Raw genomic sequence first — 21,421 nt, 5'->3', positions numbered from 1 at the left:
AAAAACAAGACAAGTCACATTAGCGTCTAATAAATGAGTACAAATTGCATTTCCTGCACGCGCGCTCACTTTCATAACTAATATTAAATGCAAACTAAGCTTTATGCAACGCTTATGAATACACACATACAATCACACAGCATAAGCGGCGACGGCAAAAGAAAGGGAACGCCATAAAGGTGCCGCCAGCCAAAGCGCTCACTTCACGACTTTCGTGGCGCACAGCTTGCATAGTAGTTTTTGTTGTTGTACTTCATGCGCATACAGCTTGGCTGCAAGCGAAAATCACTGCACACACACAAACATGCGCGCGCGCGTGCACACATTCATATACAGTTGGCTAAACTGTTTTTTATTGACGCTTCTTTGTTTTGCGCAGTCGAAGCTTGGCTGCTGCCAACGTTTCTGGGTCAACAAACTCGCTGGTTTGGCATATTTCAAAGCGGACCTGAGCGCTTTTCGCTGCAAAACTTGCGCTATTTGATTAAATCAACATTTGTTTTACTTCAAATGTGAAATGTAATGTCAGCTTTGTGCAATTTATAAATGATTTGCAAGTTTTTAATGGCTTATGGACGGATATGGCGGAGATTGCAAAATGTTATTGGCTTAATTTGTTGAAAATGTTTTTTTTCGCTTGTGGATAGAAGCGGAAAATGGTCATAACGGCTAAGTAGTCGGGATTCCGTCGCTAAGCGAAATTCCTCGCAAAATAATTTGACAACCCCAGAGAGAAAGTCGGACTGAACTACGTTTTTCTAATCAAGTTGGCATGAAATAGTCAGCGGTTTGGTTGTGGATTAAGAAGGGATAACTTGCTGCAACGAAAATCGCAAAAAAATTTAAGCTATACCGATTAGGTTGACGGATTCCACATACATAAATAAGTGTGTCTGTGCATACTCGAACGAGTCGCTCAATTTTTAAGATATCGATCTGAAATTATGCACACGTCCATTTCTTTCCAAGAAGATGATCATTTGTCGGAACGGTCGATATCGGTTCACTATAGCATATAGCTGCCATACAAACCGAACCGGACTCAAGTGCTTGTTTGGAAAACTGTTTAAATTGACAATATAACTTCACGAAAGTGGACATGAATATAAGCGCTCCAATCTCCGAACATATTCTTCAGATCGGATCACTATATTGTTGTTGTAGTGACTCTGCTTGCAGCAATTCTGCCGAGTTGACAGTCCTTGGCCGAATAAAATCCGGTTGCGTTTCGGTTACTTAGACCCGACTGTCGTGGGAACGGATCGGACCACTATAATATATGTATAGCTGCTATACAAACTGACCCATCAAATTGAAGGCAAAGATCTACTTTTGTTTATTTTAAATAGAAAATTCGCCTAATATAATATTATACCTTTGGTAGCTTTACCGAAGATCGACGAAGATCACTTTTGGTGTAATCGTACTTAACATGACCTAGAGAGATCTCATTTGCTCAGTGTTTTTACTCATTTATCGCTGGATTTGGATTACAATATATCACTTTTGCATCGATTCAAACTTAAAACAAAGAAATCGTGAGTTTGATAGCGACGTTCGGAAATCACAAAAAAGAATTTGGGTCATGTTGTTGTACACATTCATTAATTGCATTTCGAAAAGCAATCTGCACCTTCTAATCTTTTTGCCAACTCATTAGCTAACATTTAGCGGTGTGGCAACACATAAGTACTTTGGCTAAAGCAAGCACTAAAATCTAAGCTAACCATTCACTGTCTGAGCGCGTTCAACTGGCTTGCCTTGAAGTGTGCAGGTACGACGTGGCAGCAGCAGTCATGTGCTGGGAAATAAACTCAAGCGAATGCATGAAATGGCAAAAGCAATAACTGGAAACCAGTCAGATAGCAAAATTAAGACGCTAAAATGCAATGCACAGCGCGGCAGTGGGTAACATGTGATGCCGTTATATACGAGTGTGTTTTGTACTATGTGAACTGCCGTAACAAAATTTGGTAATAAATAATTGAAGAAAGCGCAATTTTGCAGTGCTTATGCAAGGCAACTGTACACAAACTTAGCACATATGTATGTGTGTGATCTCGTGCAGGTGTGTGTGTGACTAGCGCTTTAGCAAAAGAAACGTTGCGTATACGGGCCGTAGCACCAACACAGGTGCACTAAATACATAATTCACCACGGCTGCAGCGACATTAGTACCGGCACGATTCGCCAAATCAGCAGAAAATTAAAAAATTGCTTTGCCAGCTTGGCAATTTGTTGGCAAGGCTGACATTGCCGGAAAATTGGAATGCATTTCGATAAGAATATAGTTCTCCTTTCGAATTTGCGGCTGTGCACGCGCTCATTCTAAAGTGTACAGTCACATGTAACTATGGTCAGCTGCACACATACAAAGCTGCGCAAACTGAGTTTCAACGTGACTCTGCGGCGTTTAAAGCGATCTGCTCGCCGATTTACATTTTCTTTGTCCACATTTCCTACTTTATTTTTTATTTATGTATTTATTTTATTTGCTCGTACCGGTCATCAACTGCATTTACACCTACGCAGAAACATAAATACTTAAAGATAATAATAATAAATGCAACGCAGCCGGCGAACGCCTTTCGCACTTATGAAATTGGAAACCTCCCTTGTCATCATTGCTTATTAGCGGCTAATTAACGCACAAGCAGATGTGTTGATGGTAATCGAAGCTGCAGCTGACTTTAGTGATTGTTGCTGCAACCCGCCGTTGTTATTGTAACTTGAAAATGTGCTTTACAGACGCATATTGGCGACTTTAAAGTATTGAAATTTGTCATACAATACCGGCAGCCATGAAAATTGAATATATTAATTAGTGAGAACTGACCGATCGTTCTGCACCAGTGGCAGTAATCAGCAGCGCAGTCATATGTACATATGTTCATATACATACATATACACGTAAAAATGTAGGCTTATTAATTATGCGTCCATCAATGTCCGGCAATAGCGGTGGCGGTCGCTTGGCATTGACATTGGGATTGCACACGAATTTTACAATTCATCAAAAAATCGAAAAGCACATTTCTTTTTGTGGCAAACAATTCGGCCGGTTGCACACGTTCTTATATTAAATATGTTAAGTAAAATTAAGAGCATTTTCCAATTGCAAATAAATCAATCAAAATTATGAGCTAATGGCGAACTATTTGTATTGTTTACGAATTCAAATATGAAATAGTGCAGATTGACAAGATGCATGGATATCATCGAAAGTCGATAACCAACGATTTTTAAGTGATTTCAGGTTGGATTGAAGGAATATTCTGCGCAAAAGTCATGCACTAGTAAATAAACATAAGGTGAATGTTTTCTACATGCATAGATAGTATACGTTAAAAAAAACTGACAGAGCTTTATTTATAATTTAGTATTGTATTTTTAATGGTATATACCATCGAAAGATGAAAAAACAATAATTATATTTTTTTTTTTAATTTTCTCGCCAGCTGTGCTCTTTAAACGTTGTAGAAAAAGGTATTTATTCTCACTTCGAAAAATATGGAAAACATAATTATTATTTTCAAAATTATGTACATATTGCCGCTATTGATATACTACATACAAGAGCTGGCTTAATTAATGCATAGCAAGCAAGTAATGCGAAATTTATTTACCTTTCGCATTAGCAACAGCGAGATATAACAAAAATATTGTTTTTTAGAAATACTAAAACCAGTTCTATAACAAAATATATATCTACGTATAATGTAAGCGGATAAGCATAAACAAAAACGGGCTTCTAGTTAATTGTAATTTTAGCGGTTTAGCAGTTGGACAAACAAACGGAACTGTATAAAGTTACGAATAATTATTGCGTACCGATTATAAAATCTATTAGTATGTATGTGTATACGATATATATGCACATATAGATATGCATGCCATTTGTATTACTAGCGCTGATTGCTGCCTGGCACAACAACCTGTTGCTATATTTCGGTTGCCATTAACATTTGAAAATTTTGAGAATGATAATTTTGTGGGAGTATATTTAGAAGTACATACATCAATCATTCAAATTGCAGTTTGTTTAAATTTTTAACTACAGACAACCTCGAGATAAGAAAGAAATTGAGCTTTTGTTAGAAGAAAACGTTTCAACTCTTTGAATAAAATATGCACATATTGCCGATAAATCTATTCAACTATATTAATGTAGTTTGAGCGTTTGAAAAATTTTCCACATTATTTAAAGTTTATAGAATTTGTGCTTATTACGATTCATACGCTGCATATCTGCATCATCCATACTAAAGGTTTTATGTGTGTTTCTTTCTTTAGTGTTCGCGATAGTTAAATTAGCAAATTTTTAAATGCACTTCGGTTTAAATATTTCACATTTGTATTTCCCCAGCAAGTCATGGAGCTCATCATCAGAAGCAGATGCAAGCTTCCAGCGCTCGCTCAGATAATTGGCATAAAGTTTTGTGAAATACCACTGAAATACTCAGCACAAACCGGTTTGTTGATTAGGCAACAATGTGATATTGCCTCAAGCCGTTGCTCTATGTCACGACACATTGGCATTTATCGCATTCGCCTGAGGAATAGACTCGTACATGGAATACTATTTTGTATACGCTTGAGTACGTGAATATCTTGCCGACTGCTGTGTGCATACATGATTGCTTTGCTAGCTGACGCGTTACATCATGCAAAACCCAACCTATACATTAGCGCGTAATGCTTGAGATAAATACAAACTGATAACATGTACAAATTAAAATGTATAAATAAATAATAACAGTTATATTTATACTTGGTAAACAAACAAAATCAATCGAAAATAACTTAATATTTAGGAATTAGCGTCAGGAGTGTAGATACATTGTATATATGGAAAGTTACTAATTACTGTAAAAGCCGATAAGCGTAAGTGATAAGAATATTCCACTATCTGGGAAGTCAAAATGCATTTACTGTCCGCACACTTACCACTTTTTCTGTACTGTCGTCGCTTTTATGATATGATGGAAGACCAAATGTACAACTGCAGCAGTTATGGCTGTAGCAGCTGATCCAGTCCCGTTGATTTAATTAGGTCGCAGTTGGTTTCTACAGCAGTTGAATGCACTTTATTGGAATGTATTCATTAACTTATTTAAACCAATTGATTTTTATCATTCGTTCATTGAATGCTATTTGATTTTCATTTATTTAATTTAGCGTTATTTTTATGCAATATCACTGTGCACAATCACGATTTTGGCTCCAAATTACCGAACACATTCAGACACTTTGTCACTTTATTGGCGTAAATTCTTACACACTTACAGCAATCGTTTTGCTACTTTTACACTTTCTTTATGTGGAGGAAGTAAAAATGCTTATTTAACATCTTTTAATAACAAATACTATAAATTTAGTTACAATGGAAAACTCACATAACCAATCACTTGAGTGCTCTTCGACCGATTGACAACTTTCTGGCGCAGAGCTCCACCAGCCCACCAACAGAGAGCACACATTTACAGAGTGCACAGCTGTTGACAGAAATGCATAATTAGCCGAGTCTATTGTGAATGAAAATTAAAAGTTTCATTGCGTATGAGGCAGCTCGTGAATATGTCCAATTTTACAACAATTGTAATGTATGTAATGTATTACATGGCAAAAGAAGCTATTTAAGAAATTTTATTGCATAATATTAGAAGTATTTATAATCAGAAATGAATTCTATTGCGAATGCAGAGCTAGTATGTCACGTAAAGTAAACTGTCAAAAACATATGATAACGTTGTGTGTGTTGTATAAAAACAAAACGCGTGTTCACCTAAAGTCGTCATTTAATTGGTAACTACTATATATTTATATAAAATTTCAAACTATGAATAATTTATTTTCAATTTTACTTATTCCAGGCATATTTTAATTTCTTCTCCTGTAAGTGTAATATCTGAAGAACAACCCTCAAAATGGGTATGGTACAAAAGCGTAAGAAAATGCACTCTGGTGATACGCACTTGCGAAGACGTTGGCGTGTACGGAGCAGGCGGCGTGATCTTGATCAGATTGATGATGACCTGCAAACGAAATCCGCAGAGCTCATCAATCAACAGGTGGATCTTGAACAAACTGGTTTCGCACAATTCTATTGTGTACACTGTGCTAAGTATTTTATCGACGACCATGCAATGCAAGCACACTTTCGCACCAAAGTGCATAAGCGTCGCATGAAAGCTTTGGAATTGGAACCATACACAGTTGAAGAAGCCGAACGTGCTGCTGGTCAAGGTAGTTACAAGGCGCCGAAAAAACGTGTAATTAGAACACAGCCCACAAAGGAAGAGGTGAAAAAGGGTAAACGTATACAGTTGGAAGAGAAATTGGAGGAGGATGAAGCGCCTAAGTCTAAGAGAAAAGTGGAAAAAATGCAAACATGAGCTTTGCCAGCATTTAAATTTCTGAAAACAATACAATTTACTTTCAAAAAATAACGCTATAAATAAATAAAAAGTAGAATAAGAATTGTAACTAATTGAGTATTTTACTTTATGAAATTTCAATGGTATTTGGTAATCGTTTTGCTGTATTTGTGAAACCGATATTGAGTAAAAATTAATAAGTAATATTGTACCGACAAAAATAGCCGTTAATTAGCTGCACTATACAGCTCATAATGTCATTACTAGTAGCTCAAAATAACAGATGGGCGTATGGATCCGGACCAAGCCCGGAATTTCATCCATCTACTGTCAACTCGGTCTTGACCTTAAATTTCCCCTTTTTATTTTGCAAAAGCCTAACTTCGCAAATTAAAATATGAAATTAAAAAATATGTGGAACATTCATTACGTATATCTACACAGCAACGGTAACTGCGATGTATTAATTAATTAAAAATTACAACAAAAAATAGCCACGCAACAAAATTAGTATTTTTGTATAAAGCAACAAATTTTTTAATTAGTACGTTTATATATGTAATTATTATCTAGTATATACGCTAAATCACACAACAAACATACATCATCAATTCTAATATTTAGAAACTAGTAAAACTATTGCACAGTAAACACATAGTTGTAAAACTAACGTTTGCCGTTACATTTTCATTAATAATACTCAATAAATAGGCATAACTAATATATATACATATATAAGCGCAAATTTTCAACAAAAGACTAAAAATTAAAACAAATTAAGGAATTTTTTACGGAATAAAGCGTACAATTTACATATATAACTGAATAACTGGGTTGTTTTCGAAAATCCAACGCCCAAAGCTCCGTTAGCTGTGGACTAGAGAGGTATAACTGGTTCATTTGCTCTTTATAACAATCATCGCACATTGGCATGATTTTGAAAAATATATTTCTATACTATTTATATACATAAAAACGCTACTACACTATGATACACAATTTTTTCTAACGCATTTGTAAATTTTATACAGACATTTGTCGATTTAGAGAATGGTCCGAAGCGTTTGCCACAAATTACGAATATAAATAAATCCACAATACGATTTTATCGTCGTATGATTTTACAAGGCGATTTGAGCTGCCTGCTTTTAGATTCAATCGATACCGAAGGTGCACAAGCTCAACAATTTGAAAAATTTCCAACAATTAACAACGAATTTCACCGACTATACATTTTACACTTGGTCTTCCATACATCTTGTTTCTTTCGGTTTCTCTCTCCCCTTTCCTTTTCCTTTACGTTTGCCACGACGTTTACGTAAATTTCAAGGCTCTATCTTATCCCGCGGACCCTTCTTCTGTGTGGTCTCTAAGGCGATTGCGCTGCCGCTGTCATTGTTATTGTTTGCGGCACTGCCGCTTGTGGACATTTCACTGAAAAATGGATGTTTGAGGGCCTCCTCGGCAGTGATGCGTTCCAGTGGATTGACTTCGAGCAGTTTGTACAGTAGATCGTAGGCACTGGCGGGGAATGGATCATCATCGTCTAGCGGCTCGGTATTGTAATTGGTTTCCGTGCATAGGCAATTGAAGTAGAATTGATCACAGTTGCGACATACCTCACAGGTGCCATCTGAGCGTTGGTATTTCTTCAGCAAATCCGGCGAGCTGAATTTAACACGATTGCGAAAGCGTACACACAGCTTGCGTAGATCTAGTGGCTTAGTCTTTTGGCTGAGCGTGAGGAGGCGGTCGAGTATGAAGGCAGTCTTACGTATGGTTTTGTCACCGAATATTGTCACCATCTCCGCCAGCGCCACAAAGTCGTTGGGGGCTTTGAAGAATGGATATACCGACGACAGTATAGATAGAAAGATTACGCCTGCCGCCCAAATGTCCACTGCTGTGGTTTGATCGGCATACTTGAGCAGCACCTCGGGCGGTCGATAGCCAGGCGTGCCGGCGCGCGACGCATGCATTTCCTTTTTGACGAGACACATGTTGCACACCTGTGGATTGCCATAGCATACGCACTTTGGGCCGTTGGCGGTGCTGAGGTTTCGGTTAGTATTGTACTTACTGGCTATATCCGTACACTGTGGCGCTGCATTAGAACCAGTGGCGCCTTCCGGTGCAATGCTGTTGGGATTACGCACACAACCCGCGCTTTGGCGTATCTTTTGCTGGAAGCGATTGCTGGCCGAACTGCCCAGTATGGCCGACTTCACCTGCCGCCCCAACGGTGTCTCGCAAATGCCATTACCGCCACCGTTGTTATTTTGGTTAGTATTGTTGTTGGCTACAGCAGTACTAGCTGCCAACCCTGTGGTGCCACTCTTATTGCCAGCAGCCGCGGTGATCTCATTCAATTGTTTTAGTGGCATTTTAAATGGCGAACCACCCACAATGCAGCTGTTGGCGACACGCGCATTTGGCGTCGCATTAGCCGGCAACTCTTGTTCACCTTGTGGACCGGTACAACGTGGACGTTTCGAACCACCATAGGCATCACCAGGCGCCACACTGCCGTTGGAACCGTCAATCGTCTTGCTGGATGTCGTTTCGTCCCCATCGCGTGGTCGCTTACCCTCCGTGCCGATTGTTAACGCGTTTGCCACATTCGACTGTTCGCAACCGGTCTCCAGTGCGCTTGGGATGTGTGCTGTAGGCACTTGTTGCGCCAAGCCGAAGTCCACAAGCAGGAATTGGCGTTTACGGCGATTGTAAAGAAAGTTGCTCGGCTTCACGTCGCGATGTATAACATTGAATTTGTGCACGTGCCGCAATGCGATCAGCAGGTTGCGCATATAGTGTTGCAGTTCGGCTAGATCCATTTTGTTGAAGAAGTCGTGAAACCGATCGTGCTGCATGTATGGCATGATGAAGGCCACCGATTCGTTGTACCGGATACAGCAGTTGATGCCGACTACATTGTCTGTGCCGCTGTAAAAAACAAAAGTGAAAAAGCAAATTTAGTAACGAAATATGGCGATATAAAATTGAAAGAAATAAGAGGTTTCGGTGGCAATATCTACCGGGCCGGAAGGATCTTTCGCGTGGTCCATAGATAAAGTGCCAGAAATTTAATTTGTTTTAGGTTAGGTTATATTTTCGTGACACCATGTGGTTCGTGAAAACATCTGGAGGTGCCGAAAATAGCAAAAAAAAAATGTTTCTTAAACAGTTCCGGTATGCATGAAAAAAAAATATTAAAAATGGGTTAACTAAATACTTGAGAGTGCGGTGTGAAAACAATGCGTTTAGTGCGTCACATAATGAAAAAATATAATAATATAAATAATTGAGTTCACCCAGAAGCTCGAACATTAATATTAGCAATTATCATCGACTGCAAAGCGCGAAAGTGTACGAGGCGCTGTTATTTACGTAAATAAAAATTCGGTGTATAAAAATAAACCTAAGCCACCAATGAGCAACTACAGCAACAACAGACGCTGGGTGAGTGACGGTTTCACACAGAGGAAGCGTGAGTGAACGTCACGTCTCCGCCGCCGCCCCTGAACGCAGCCAGAAAAAACATACGCCTGACTGACGCTGAAGGGATGCATAAACAAACAAACGAGTATACTGAATATGTATGTATGTACTATAATAAACATGCACTAAATACGAGTCGTACAATGATTAAACCAATAATCAACTTTTTACAGGTTTATAGTTGCGCTTGTTGAGCGTCAGCAGTGGGTGGTTGTGGGTGCGCAGCAATAAGGGGTCGCCTGACTCAATTAAATTGCGAATTGATATGGAATTTGCAGCGTTTGGAGGTGACAAATACGGCTCACCTTAAGAGTGTGCAGCGTCTAGCGGTTAATTTAAGCAGGTGGCGTACAAGCTTGCCTGCACACCGTCCGTATATGAACGCCAGTCAGGTAGTGCGGCAGACGTACAGATAGCGAGACAGACAGCCATATAACGAGTTGAATAGAAATAAATTTGCTGTGACGCGCGTCCTCAAGCTGTGACGTACATCCATGCCCACTGCGCTATCGAAGATGTACAAAGCGGCAGAAAAAAAGAGCAAACAATACAATGTAGAATCAAATCAACTGATTATAGTACTTGAAATGTGCGATAGTGCACGGTATGTTGCGCGCTTATAGCGAAAACAAGCCAGTAAATTCAGGCGAAAGTCATTATTTGCATTTGGTATGTATGTACATATGTATGTAAGTATCTGCGTACGAGTGTGTAGCGCTGGAAATCAATTAAAGCAAGAACAGCAATAACTGCAACCTTGCCAGCGCGCGACTGCCTTCAGCTGGGTATCAGCGAAGGTGAAGGTTGCGCGGGCAATATCGACCCGGCCCGACCAGACCAGACAGTAGGAGTAGTAGTTTGTTTTATTTACTTAAAGTGCTTACGAGGTGACTTTGCTGCCGGTGTACGCCATGCTGATTGTATGAAGGCGCTACGTCAGCGGCGATCGATTGACCACAAAGACATCAACAGCAGCAACAACACCTTTCCTATTGTCGTTAACCGGCTGCGTTGATGTAATTGTGGTGTGCGGTGTGCGGCGCGGTAGGGGGCATTGTGGGGTGCTGACAGTTGATTGTTGCTCTTTTAACATGCGCATTTGCAAAGTAGTTTGACGTTGCCGTTGATTCGCATAGAATATAATGACTGCCGCTATACGCCGGGCGCTTCGCCCACAATGATATGTGCATACATATGTACATATGTATGTATGTAGATATGGAAGCACATTGGTATGCGCATTTGTAAGCAGATGTACATACATACATATGTAAAAGTATTTGTAGCTATGTATAATATATTTATGTTTGCTCGGTGCCTACAAGTGCTCGTCGTGAACCCGTAGGCGTCCCCAGCACACATTTAAGGGAAACGCACGGCAGTCGGATACGCGGGTAATATTAGGGTCTTTTCGGGGCGCTATGGCTATAGTGTGCATATATTTGAATACGAAAATCTTGGCAGTTTCCAAAATACGTCATAAGCTCCAACGCAATTCAAATGAGTTGTACGGTTGACGACGTCAAATTTTGGGCGCGTGAGTGGCAATATTTTCCACTTTTTCACAGGCAAATGAAAATCATAAAATAGACGTGTTTCTTTTGACACGGGTATGCCCATGATATGCTGCGTGTTCTAATTCTTAACGCTGGATGCCAGCAAAAATGTGTATAATCATTATGTGTAGAAATATACGATGAAATATTTTTGTAGAATTTTGCGAAATTGGCCGTAATATTAAATTCAATGGAAATAGAAAACAAAAGAAGTGGTTATTTTTAGATATGGATTCAGATGTCGACTTGGTGGGCACTTCAAAATAAAGAAATGACAACAAAAATACAGTGTGAAATAGAAAAAGGTTGCTATTTGTCGATATTTACTGTTTCTATTCCAAGACACACTGCTGTATGTACTACAGCCATCATTGAATCACAAAAAAAAAAATATAGAAATATATTATTGCAAAGTAATTTATAGTAAAGGGTTAGTGACGATTTAGAAAATATACTGGAAAATGGGTATATGCGGCAGTGCTAAAGAAATCTGAAAACTTGCCAACGTACATACATACATGTGTATATGTTACGTATAATGTACATACATATGTATGTATGTACTTATACTTAATTAATACTTTGATAACACGGGCAACTTAGACGAACGTTTTCAATGTTTATATACATATGTACTTATGTAGTTAAGACTGATATCAGTTGAGAAGGTATTAAACGCTTTCCCTCTGCACTCACTTACCCGATCTTCGCCATACACTGCAACTCCTTCATTATCCTATCTGGATGACTGGTGGGTATGTGATGTTTGATTGCAAATTTACGTCGCATGTGCTCGGGTAAATCACGCTCCTTTTTTAAAGTGCCCAAAAGCACCGTGCTGAAGGTGCCATTACCGATACGACTGTGTACATCGAATATATTTTCGATTTCAGGAATGCGTTGACGTAAGTCGTTGATAGCCTCTATAAATATAGTTATAAAAAATAAATTAAGTACCTGATGAATTTATCTGTGTGACGTATAGGCATGCTTGCATGGAAGTATGTACAAATTTTAGATATTATATATGTATGTAGATCATACTTATAGATAAAATACAAAAAAAAGAAAAAAAGCAAATAAGAAAGTTATGTACGAGTATGTGCTTACATATGTATATAATATAAATATTTGTTCATAAAAGCAATAAATAGCTTAATCAGTGGCGGAGAATTAGTACTACGTAGATGAATTATTAACATTTTTATAGATTACAGTTGTGCTCTTGCTCAACGCGATTGTTTATTTGAGTGCCTAGTTAATTATAGAATTATGTAAAACATTGTTAAACGATTGCACATGCAATATTTCTAAGGCTTTCGGTTTAGGCTTGTAAACTTATCTAACTGTTAAGTAATAAAATTTTATTATAGAAGCTTAGAAATATTCACATGTAAATAACTAAAGTTGCAAATATAAGTACGTAAAGTATACGTAAAGTACTTAATTTACTTAGGCACAGTTTAAAAATAAAATATCTATTAATTTGTTCAAATAAACAGAAAGAAAGAAAAGCTTTTAATTATTTTTCTTAGTGCACTTTTTAGAGATGGATAATATTGTCGAGCCTGCTGCAACCTTAGCAAAGGTCGTTTATTATCACAATGTTATTTTTGTACATACATACATACATACATACAAAAGTACGTATGAATGACGACACGGCACAAAAAATTTCACATATCGCGCACTCAAAACGTCCGATAAGAAATTCCATCAATGGTCATGGCTTAGAAAGCTAAATTTAAATATTTTTTCGTTGCTTATTGTTTGTTTTCTATATATATATATGTATATGCTAACGGGCTTTTTTCACTTTTGGTTTATTGTCATGCAAACAAATGATAAACATTGTAGAATTATGTGTCAAGTGCACTCACCTTCGTTTTTGTTGCGCATCGCCGTCGTCGTTGTTAACTTGGGACTGACTGTTGTTACCATCGCTGCGGCGTGTTCCATTGCATTGGTGACTTGTGTGCTCATAACTTTCGTACTTTTGCTGGATTCGTTGGCCGTTTTGCCGACAGCAAGCATTAGAGCTGGACTCGGCGTGTGATGCATTTGTGCTTGCTGCTTCTGACTGTGTGTGTGAGGATGGTGATGACTAGCAGCGTGTCCGTGGTGGGTGTGATAGTGATGGCTTGAGTTGCTGCTGCGATGCTTGCTGCCACTACTGAGACCACTGGTATTTCCAATAGTTGCGGATACAGCGCCACCGCCTGTGGTGTGCTGTTTCTGTCCAGCTACGAGCGTGGGTGTGTTAAGCGTTATTGCAGATGTGACTGCACTGCCGGTGACACCTCCGCCGCTATTTATTATCACATTGCCATTGCGTATTGTTTTATGTGACTTCTTTTCCATTTTTTTCCCGATTTGCCGAGCTTCCGGCTTTCTTTGTAGCCGGATTGTAGATTTATTTTGCCGAACTGGAGCAATTTTAGGCAATATTTTCGGTATGCCTTCAGTAACTTCTGATTTTTCTGTTGGCACTTGTGGCGGTGTTGTTGATATTTTATTTGGTGTTGTTTCTGGCTCCTTATGTGAATTTTTTACGGTAACACTGTATTTGCCGCTTTTACGAAGTACAACTTTCACAACACCTTTTGGGCACTTCAGCTTCCTTGAAGCCCCTTTATTCCAAGTTAATTTCTGGTACTCCACGGCAAAGTTTTTTACAACACTAACTCTCGATAAGAAATGCTTATCAGCCACCTCAAAAGGACACGCCGGAAAACGTTTCACTTGTACACCAAGCGCAAGATTTTGGCGATTTCCGCCAATAGTTAAAATATATTTAAAATTTGCATTTACTAAGAACCGAATTCATATAAAAATTTCGCTCTCCTTCGACGACATACAAACAATTTTGCACAAGAAAATTTATTTGACTGTCCAATGTTGTCGATCAAATAGTAATGGAATTTTTTTATTATTTTATTTCCCGTATGGTTAAAAAGACGTTTACAAATAATAAATAGAAATTTTACTTATGTGAAAATATGAAAAATTATTTAAAAAAAACATATCCGTCTTGTAGCTTTGCTGTCAAAATCCGAAAATCGAGTTTGCTACGAGAATGACGGCAAAACTGACAGTGAATGGGCCCGGTGTTGCATTTTCCGGGCAAGGCAACACGGTCGGGAGTTCCTGGTTGAGCTTTGTTAATCGTCGATGTTTCGTTTATTTGACGTTTACTAACGTAAAGAAATGAGGAGCAGCTGACAAATCAGTCCCCAAATAGCGAAAAGAAAAAACAACAACACCAAAGCAAATGCCAATAAAAGAACGACAAAAAAGACGTTTCACTGAAAATTGCGGCCAATTCGCCGCAGCTGCGGGCTGTAAACAGCTGCTTTGTGGCGAAATTGGTTGAGTAGTTGCCATATATTTTTCTATCAACAAGACGACAAGGCTAACCGGAACTAAAACACATCGACAGATATAGCGTTTTATACGTTTGTTTACAATTCATTAACTCTATACGAAAGACAGAACACTGTCCTTATTATGACTGACCTTACGTACGCAAGAGTTTCAGTTAGTTTAGTCAATTAGGGCTTGAGAAACTCACAAACACTTATTACAGAAATTTCTCCAGTCATTGACGTGTGATTTCATCTTTACTTGACTTGCGGTTATTATACAGTTGAATTTACGTTATACTATTATAATTGGTCGAATTTATATAGGTAAATTTCTTCAGTTATATTTATTGAATATTATACTGACAAAAAACAAAAAAATTGTAAATCTAAACTATCTGGCAATACCAACTGCTTTCAGTTGGAAATGAATTCGCTCATGTAGGTTTGCCACTCAACATTAAATTCTTATTAGAAACCCAAAATTTGGAAGTGTAAATAAGAAAATTTCTTATACAGATATGAATCGAATTACAGCGTTAGAAATAAAAAAAGAAACAAAGAATAGCTTTTAAGAATTAATGCAGGAGTAGTTAGTTAGTTTTTACAACAATGCAGCTAATTTTGCACCTACATACATATGTATATTAAGTGTTAAGATTTCATGTTAGTGGGCTGTTTTTGTATCTTCGCCTTCAGAGCGACCCAATCTGTTTTTATGAAATCGACCGCATGCTCCGCTATCATGATTGTGGCGGCATTTGTATTTGCGCTGACTACATGGGACATAATGCTAGCATCTGCCACACGTACATTCCATGCTCCATGCAAACGCAATTGAGAATTCACACACGTAGTGACGTCAGTTGGTGGACCCATCTTCACAGTGCCTGCTATGTGGAAATCAGTCGTGGTGAAATATTCGGCTCGGTTCACTATCTTGTTGCAGTCAAGATTCCCACCCGCCTCTGTGCAGCAAAAACCGCACGTCAACAAACACAAGGAAGGTTCGACGTCGAGAAGTTGCAATCACAGCAGACAGCCGAACGATTTTCTACTCGACTTGCACTCCTGCTCTGAGAGCACTCGTCAACAACTCGCTATAAAGGAACTGTGGTACGGCATTTCAAGCTCCTTACGTACATCTGCAATCGGAAACATTGATTTTCGGAAAATGCAAAAGAACAGTTAGTATGACGAGGAGTGCCATGTCGCAGCGGAGAGAAAACAGACTGCCTGCCTCGCAACGTTACAATCGACCACAACACGTGCAGGATGGGATAGATACCGAGAGTTGAAGAGGGAAAGAGAGAGGCCGAAATGCGTGAGTATGAAGAGCTTGACAAGTTGACCGACCGGAGTAATGCTCGAAAATTCTACGAAACGATGCGGCTACTAACAGAAGGTTTTAAGACCGGAGCATACTCTTGTAGAACCTCAAAAGGTGATCTACTAAAATTATGTAGGAAACACTTCTCCAGCTTGCTGAATGGCGGTGAAAATATAACGCCAGGAAAAGGCGAACCCGATTTCCCAATCGATGGCGATGGAGCAGACGTTCCATTGCCCGACCATGAAGAAGTTCGAATAGCAATTACCCGCCTGAACAAACACAAATCGGCGGGGGCCGATGGATTGCCGGCCGTGCTACTCAAACGCCTGTAAGTCGACATATACTAATAAGAACCGATCGAGAGTTACAGTCGGCCGAAAATACAATCGCTCATTGTAGTTAATTATATAATAAGACACCTACTTCCGTAAACAATGGCCTTATACAAATCGCAGTTAAACAATAAGTCGCCTACACGCGTTTCGCGTTTCGAAATTGGAACAACAGCTTTCAAAATATGATCTTCACAAGTTTGTAAATATAATCAAAATACCCGTTATGGCAAGCGCTTCGTTTCAGCTGCCTTGCGCATCGCAGAGCATAGGTACTGTCAACAGTTTGGTGTCTACGTTGGTCCAAACACTGCTAACAGCACAATGTGCTATTTCAGCAGAGCCGAATTGGCCAAAGGACTATGGTGATACGGCCGTAAAGGAGGGACTTGGAAAATACGATTTCATTGTGGTAGGCGCCGGGACAGCAGGTTCGGTGGTGGCCAGTCGTTTGAGTGAGAATCCCAAGTGGAAAGTGTTGGTGCTGGAAGCTGGCGACGACCCGCCACAAGAGTCAGAGGTTAAATACACTTTTTTAGAGTTTTTTCGTTTAGTAAATTTTGTTTTTATAGATACCTAGCTTGACTAGTACTGTGCAGCAAAGTCCTTACACCTTTAGTTACTATTCCGAACCGCTTCCGCACATTTGTCAGGGGCTTGCGCACCGCCTCTGCTATCATCCACGCGGTAAGGCTATAGGTGGTTCAGGAGCAATCAACGGAATGATGTACGTGGAAGGACATCGCAAGGATTTCGACGATTGGCTGGCCGCAGGCAACACAAAGTGGGGCTGGGCGGATGTCAAGCGCTATTATGAGAAAGCGGTGCGCCCAGTGGGTAATGCCACACATCCAAAAGGCTATGTAGTGCTGAACGAGAATTACTCAGACGAAAAATTGGCAATAGGCAACGTTATCTTCAATGCCACCGCAGAGTTGGGCTTACCACGGTTGGGAAAGCTGGAGAATGGCATAGAAATAGGTACAATGTATTTGCCAGTAACGGCGAGAGTTGGTAGACGTATGTCCACGGGCAAAGTGCATTTGGCTAAAGTGTCCGGGCGTCCCAATTTGCACGTGATAAAAAATGCGCAGGTGCGCAAGATACACTTCGAACGTGGCGGTAAGGTAGCTACCAAGGTAACGTTCGTGCTGCGTGGCGTGCATGAGCTAAGCGCCGAAGTGCGCAAAGAGGTAGTGCTTTCAGCTGGTGCTATAGATTCACCAAAGCTGTTGCTCTTATCCGGCGTGGGCCCGCACAAGCATCTCAAAGAGTTGCGCATTCCAGTCGTGCACAACTTGGCGGTTGGCGCGAATTTGTGTGATCATGTTATCACTACGATCTTTTTCAGATTACCCAATAACACCTTAGTTGAGCCCACACATCTTAGTTTGCGCCCAACAGATGCCATCTACGATTATCTAATACATAATCGAGGCAATTTGAGCGGCATTCCCAGTGGACTTACGTCTTTTCTAAATACCAAAGGTGACAGCACGGTTCCAGACATTGAGTTCCATTATAATCTCTATCGAAGTGAAAATAGGCAACTCTTCCAAGGCCACCTGGCCAGGCGAGATGAGAAGATAATTGCGGGCATAAGTCAGCATTTCAAGGACTCGCATTTGATAAACTTCATGTTGATACTCGCCAAACCGCGTTCCGTTGGCAAATTGCGACTACGCAGTGCCAATTATCTAGATACGCCACGCATGTACTCCAATTACCTTGATGATCCTGAAGATATAGCGACTATGATTCGCGGTATCCGCTTTCTTGAAAGGTTGGAGCGCACGAAGACCATGCGCGCACTTAATGCAACTCTGCTTCATATACCGTGCGACGAATGCGACAGCTATAAGTACCTTTCGGACGCCTATTGGCGCTGTTACATCAAATATATGGGTGAGGGAGGTTTTCACCATGTTGGCACGGTGAAAATGGGACCAAAGCGCGATCGGGACGCTTGTGTGAACCCACGCCTACTGTTGTATGGCGTACAGAATTTACGTGTAGCGGATGCCAGCATTATGCCGGATGTGCCACGGGCCAATACCAATGCGCCGGCGATTATGATCGGCGAGCGTGCGGCAGTATTTATAAAAGAGGACTGGAACGAGTGCACGCAGCTAGTGGAGCCGAAGTGAGAATATCAATATAAAAATAAACTCCAATAAATAACTAACGTAATTGTGTTTACTGGGCAATGAAGTCGCCAACCGAGCGGAAGTTTGGTTTTTAAGTGGGAAAAATAAATAAAAGAAAGTTAACTGTGTTGTAGGAATTTTCAGCATTCGAAAGCAACTAGCTTTATACTCGTAGCTATTCGGATTGATTTACTCTCTATAATATAGAATTTCGAAAAAGCTCAACGTTTAAAAATGTTTTCAAAAAATTTGAAAATTATAAAAAAACAATAAATTTCATGTCAAATCAAAAATATTTCAAAATATTCAAAAATAGAAAAATTAAGCAATTTATTGAAAAAAAATTAAGAAAATGTATGGACAATTTTTTTCATTCCTCTCACGAACAAAAATTTAAGCCATAATGTCAAAAAAACCGTTTTGTTTTTTCTAGAAAGTTTTATGCTAAACTTTTAGGCATTTCAAAATTTTGTTCTTTTATTTAACTTCAAAACACACAAAAACAACTTCACGCGCACGCGTAAGTCACTAACAGTCGTACGATTCACAGCAGGCGGGGTAAGGCTTCGAGTCGTCCTGCGGCGTGTACTTGCAACTTGGTGGTGCGTAAATGGACGGGCAACTACAACAATAAAATCGAAATAACAATGATTAACGGTAACTGGTTGAACAAAGTCCGAGCAGCAACATACGTTTTGGCAGAGATAGCGCCGGGTCCGTCGCAGGTGTACTGGCTGCACTCGCCTTTTATTTGGAAATTTTCGCCCTTATTCGCCTTTTGTCCGTGATACTCGCAATCGGCTTTTGTGTAATTAAAGGAGAAACAAATTGTATATAACATCTCGGCCATTTCCGGCAATGCGCCGTCGCATCGTCTCACTTACCGGCTACTGCGCAGTCCAGCAGTGCAGCTAACGCCAACGCCAACAACAATGCAACACCTACAAACTTCATAGCAACTTTGGGAGATTTCTAAGGCAGAAAAAACTATGTTCACGCGACAAAATTCAAAGAGCGACTGTGCGCTGCCGGCTCAATGTCAGCGCTTATGAATACTTTACGATTTGATGTTTGTTGTTGATTTCTGTTTTTGTTTCTAATTTTTAATATTCAATATTTTTATTGCCTGCTCAAACAGTACAACTATCAGCGTGGTTCTGTTCGATTTTGAATTACGAAGAGGATTGCACAACGACGCCGAACCGGTTCGGATCTACGCAGTTATAGGATGGCAGGGTGAGGGGGTGAGTATTTTTCAACACAAACACAAATGTTTTGGATGCTCGAGCTGCTCTATAAGTGATTTTATTACTTATATGTACTTTCTGATAATTACCAAATAAGTGCCCGGGTATTTTTTCTTACGTCAGTGACATGTTTGTATATATGATTAAGATTTGTTTATTTACTAAATTCATAATTTTAAATTAATAATTAATTAATCTTTACAAATACATACGAAGTTAGAATAATCATCATGTATTAATCGGCACATTTAATTTGGGTGCAGCAATCGGGATAAGGCCGACTATAATCGGGTGGCTGCTCAATGCAGCCATGTCGTAGCAGATAACGGTCACAACTGTAAGTAAAAAATTAATATTAGCATGGGAGGAGGGCAAAAAAAAGATGACATTTCAAAAAAAAAACGTGTATTTAGATATTAAATACCCGAAAAGACTATTTTGTCTCGCGGACTTGATAAAAATTAATATTGAAGCTCACAAATATGTAGTGAAGCTAGCGGCATAAACGCCAAGAGTCCGGTGCTCGGATTAAAAATATATTTTTTATATATTAAAACGGATCAACTTACTGCTTTATCACCAGCACATAATCATGGCGGCAAGATACCGTTATGCATTGAAATTCTATATCTGTGGGATACAGGGTGTCATTGACCGGCACCGCTAGTTTCAATTCCTCGTAGTAACAGTGGTTTGGCAGCGCTGAATTGCGGAACAAAAAATTGTTAATAAAAAAATCGACAAATAAAAAGTTTTCGATGAAAAAAAGTATGGAATATTTTGTATGAAAATGATTTCGAATGAAGTATATATTTTTAATGGAATTTCAGTTAGAGTTTATGAAATGAATAATCGAAAATTTTTGAAAAAAGAAAAAAATTAAATTAAAAAAATATTAATCTTAGTCAGAAAAAATGCCAAATTTTTCAAAAGTAAGAAAAGTTTGTGTATGTTTAATTTTTTTTGATTATTTCATAATTTTTTTCATTCAAATCTTTCACACAAGAAGAAGCTAACTATAAGGCACTAACTTTCGAATGCTGAAAATTCGTGAAAAATATTCAAGAAGTTGGAAAACTTCTTAAAAAAAATTGTGAATAATATTTATGAAATTAGAAAATTTCATCGATAAGAGATTTGAAATTCCGTGCATTTCGTTTTTTTTTACTGCATTATGAACCATCGATGAAATTTGTGAAGTTCACGGAGACGATGCTGTATCAGTTCGTGTAGCACAACACTGGTTTGCTCGCTTCCGTTCGGGAAATTTCGATGCGAACTTTGATTAGAAATACGAAAAGACTTTTTCGACTACCCAATTTATATTAGAAACAAATTATATTACGAAAAAAAATGCAAAAACAGTTCTTCAAAAAGTTCGAATATTAAAAAAGCATGCAAGTGTTAGTCAAATGTACCGTTGCTGCTGATGTAATGTAAAGTAATGTATGGAGTAATTAATAGTAATCATTTATAACTGACTTACCGGTGTGTTTGGTGTTGCCATAATACTGTGTAGAGAATGTCCAAGTTAACGGCAATGTGGCGCAAATGATGAAAACGAGCAGG

The 21,421-nt window shown here is 39.1% G+C and overlaps 6 protein-coding genes across 8 annotated transcripts in view; 2 read left to right on the top strand and 4 right to left on the bottom strand.

Moving 5' to 3' along the window:
- LOC105230408 (high affinity copper uptake protein 1) overlaps positions 1-5,447 on the bottom strand; it is a 28,626-nt gene extending 23,179 nt beyond the window's left edge. For 2 of the 3 annotated variants that reach the window (XM_049461470.1, XM_049461468.1), the window contains exon 1: positions 4,948-5,447. The gene's annotated coding sequence lies outside the window, so the exon portion shown is untranslated. The remainder of the gene's footprint in view (positions 1-4,947) is intronic. The other variant, XM_049461466.1, reaches the window with a different exon arrangement.
- Positions 5,448-5,651: 204 nt separating this feature from the next.
- Positions 5,652-6,486, top strand: LOC105230409 (zinc finger protein 593 homolog). The gene is made up of 2 exons (XM_011211164.4): positions 5,652-5,805; positions 5,874-6,486. The coding sequence occupies exon 2, from the start codon at positions 5,928-5,930 to the stop codon at positions 6,393-6,395; it is 468 nt and encodes a 155-aa protein (XP_011209466.1). The 5' UTR covers positions 5,652-5,805; positions 5,874-5,927; the 3' UTR covers positions 6,396-6,486.
- A 398-nt stretch (positions 6,487-6,884) lies between these two features.
- Positions 6,885-15,253, bottom strand: LOC105230411 (cell division cycle 7-related protein kinase). The gene is made up of 3 exons (XM_011211166.4): positions 13,312-15,253; positions 12,132-12,354; positions 6,885-9,320 (listed from the first exon to the last, which is right to left on the bottom strand). Exons 1-3 carry the CDS (start codon positions 13,790-13,792, stop codon positions 7,703-7,705), a joined length of 2,322 nt encoding a protein of 773 aa, XP_011209468.2. The 5' UTR covers positions 13,793-15,253; the 3' UTR covers positions 6,885-7,702.
- Positions 15,254-15,281: 28 nt separating this feature from the next.
- On the top strand, positions 15,282-18,909 carry LOC105230412 (glucose dehydrogenase [FAD, quinone]). The gene is made up of 2 exons (XM_011211167.4): positions 15,282-16,978; positions 17,031-18,909. Exons 1-2 carry the CDS (start codon positions 16,685-16,687, stop codon positions 18,603-18,605), a joined length of 1,869 nt encoding a protein of 622 aa, XP_011209469.2. The 5' UTR covers positions 15,282-16,684; the 3' UTR covers positions 18,606-18,909.
- Positions 18,910-19,055: 146 nt separating this feature from the next.
- Positions 19,056-19,757, bottom strand: LOC105230418 (uncharacterized; the record flags this gene model as incomplete). The annotated part of the gene is given in 3 exon segments (XM_011211175.4): positions 19,056-19,227; positions 19,298-19,406; positions 19,490-19,757. Coding segments are annotated over 3 exon segments (273 nt in total). The 3' UTR covers positions 19,056-19,133.
- On the bottom strand, positions 19,490-21,414 carry LOC105230417 (uncharacterized; the record flags this gene model as incomplete). Its single annotated transcript, XM_049461471.1, has 3 exons — positions 19,490-20,187; positions 20,422-20,554; positions 21,339-21,414. Coding segments are annotated over 3 exons (309 nt in total), but the record flags the coding sequence as incomplete, so codon positions are not given.
- Positions 21,415-21,421: the final 7 nt, after the last annotated feature.

The sequence above is a fragment of the Bactrocera dorsalis genome, unplaced genomic scaffold, assembly GCF_023373825.1.
Source record: "Bactrocera dorsalis isolate Fly_Bdor unplaced genomic scaffold, ASM2337382v1 BdCtg039, whole genome shotgun sequence".
NCBI lineage: Eukaryota > Metazoa > Arthropoda > Insecta > Diptera > Tephritidae > Bactrocera > Bactrocera dorsalis.
Note: the sequence above shows the minus strand (reverse complement) of the source record. Positions and strands in the feature narration are given on the sequence as shown.

What these genes read in the sequence shown, in the direction of transcription:
- LOC105230411 (XM_011211166.4), bottom strand. Translation starts at nt 13,792, where the DNA reads ATGGAAAAGAAGTCACATAAAACAATACGCAATGGCAATGTGATAATA. An exon ending in GATGCGCAACAAAAACGAAG is followed by an intron (nt 12,355 to 13,311) that starts GTGAGTGCACTT and finishes CTATATTTATAG; the next exon opens with AGGCTATCAACGACTTACGT. An exon ending in CAGTGTATGGCGAAGATCGG is followed by an intron (nt 9,321 to 12,131) that starts GTAAGTGAGTGC and finishes TGTTTTTTACAG; the next exon opens with CGGCACAGACAATGTAGTCG.
- LOC105230412 (XM_011211167.4), top strand. Translation starts at nt 16,685, where the DNA reads ATGGCAAGCGCTTCGTTTCAGCTGCCTTGCGCATCGCAGAGCATAGGT. An exon ending in ACCCGCCACAAGAGTCAGAG is followed by an intron (nt 16,979 to 17,030) that starts GTTAAATACACT and finishes TTGTTTTTATAG; the next exon opens with ATACCTAGCTTGACTAGTAC.
- LOC105230409 (XM_011211164.4), top strand. Translation starts at nt 5,928, where the DNA reads ATGGGTATGGTACAAAAGCGTAAGAAAATGCACTCTGGTGATACGCAC.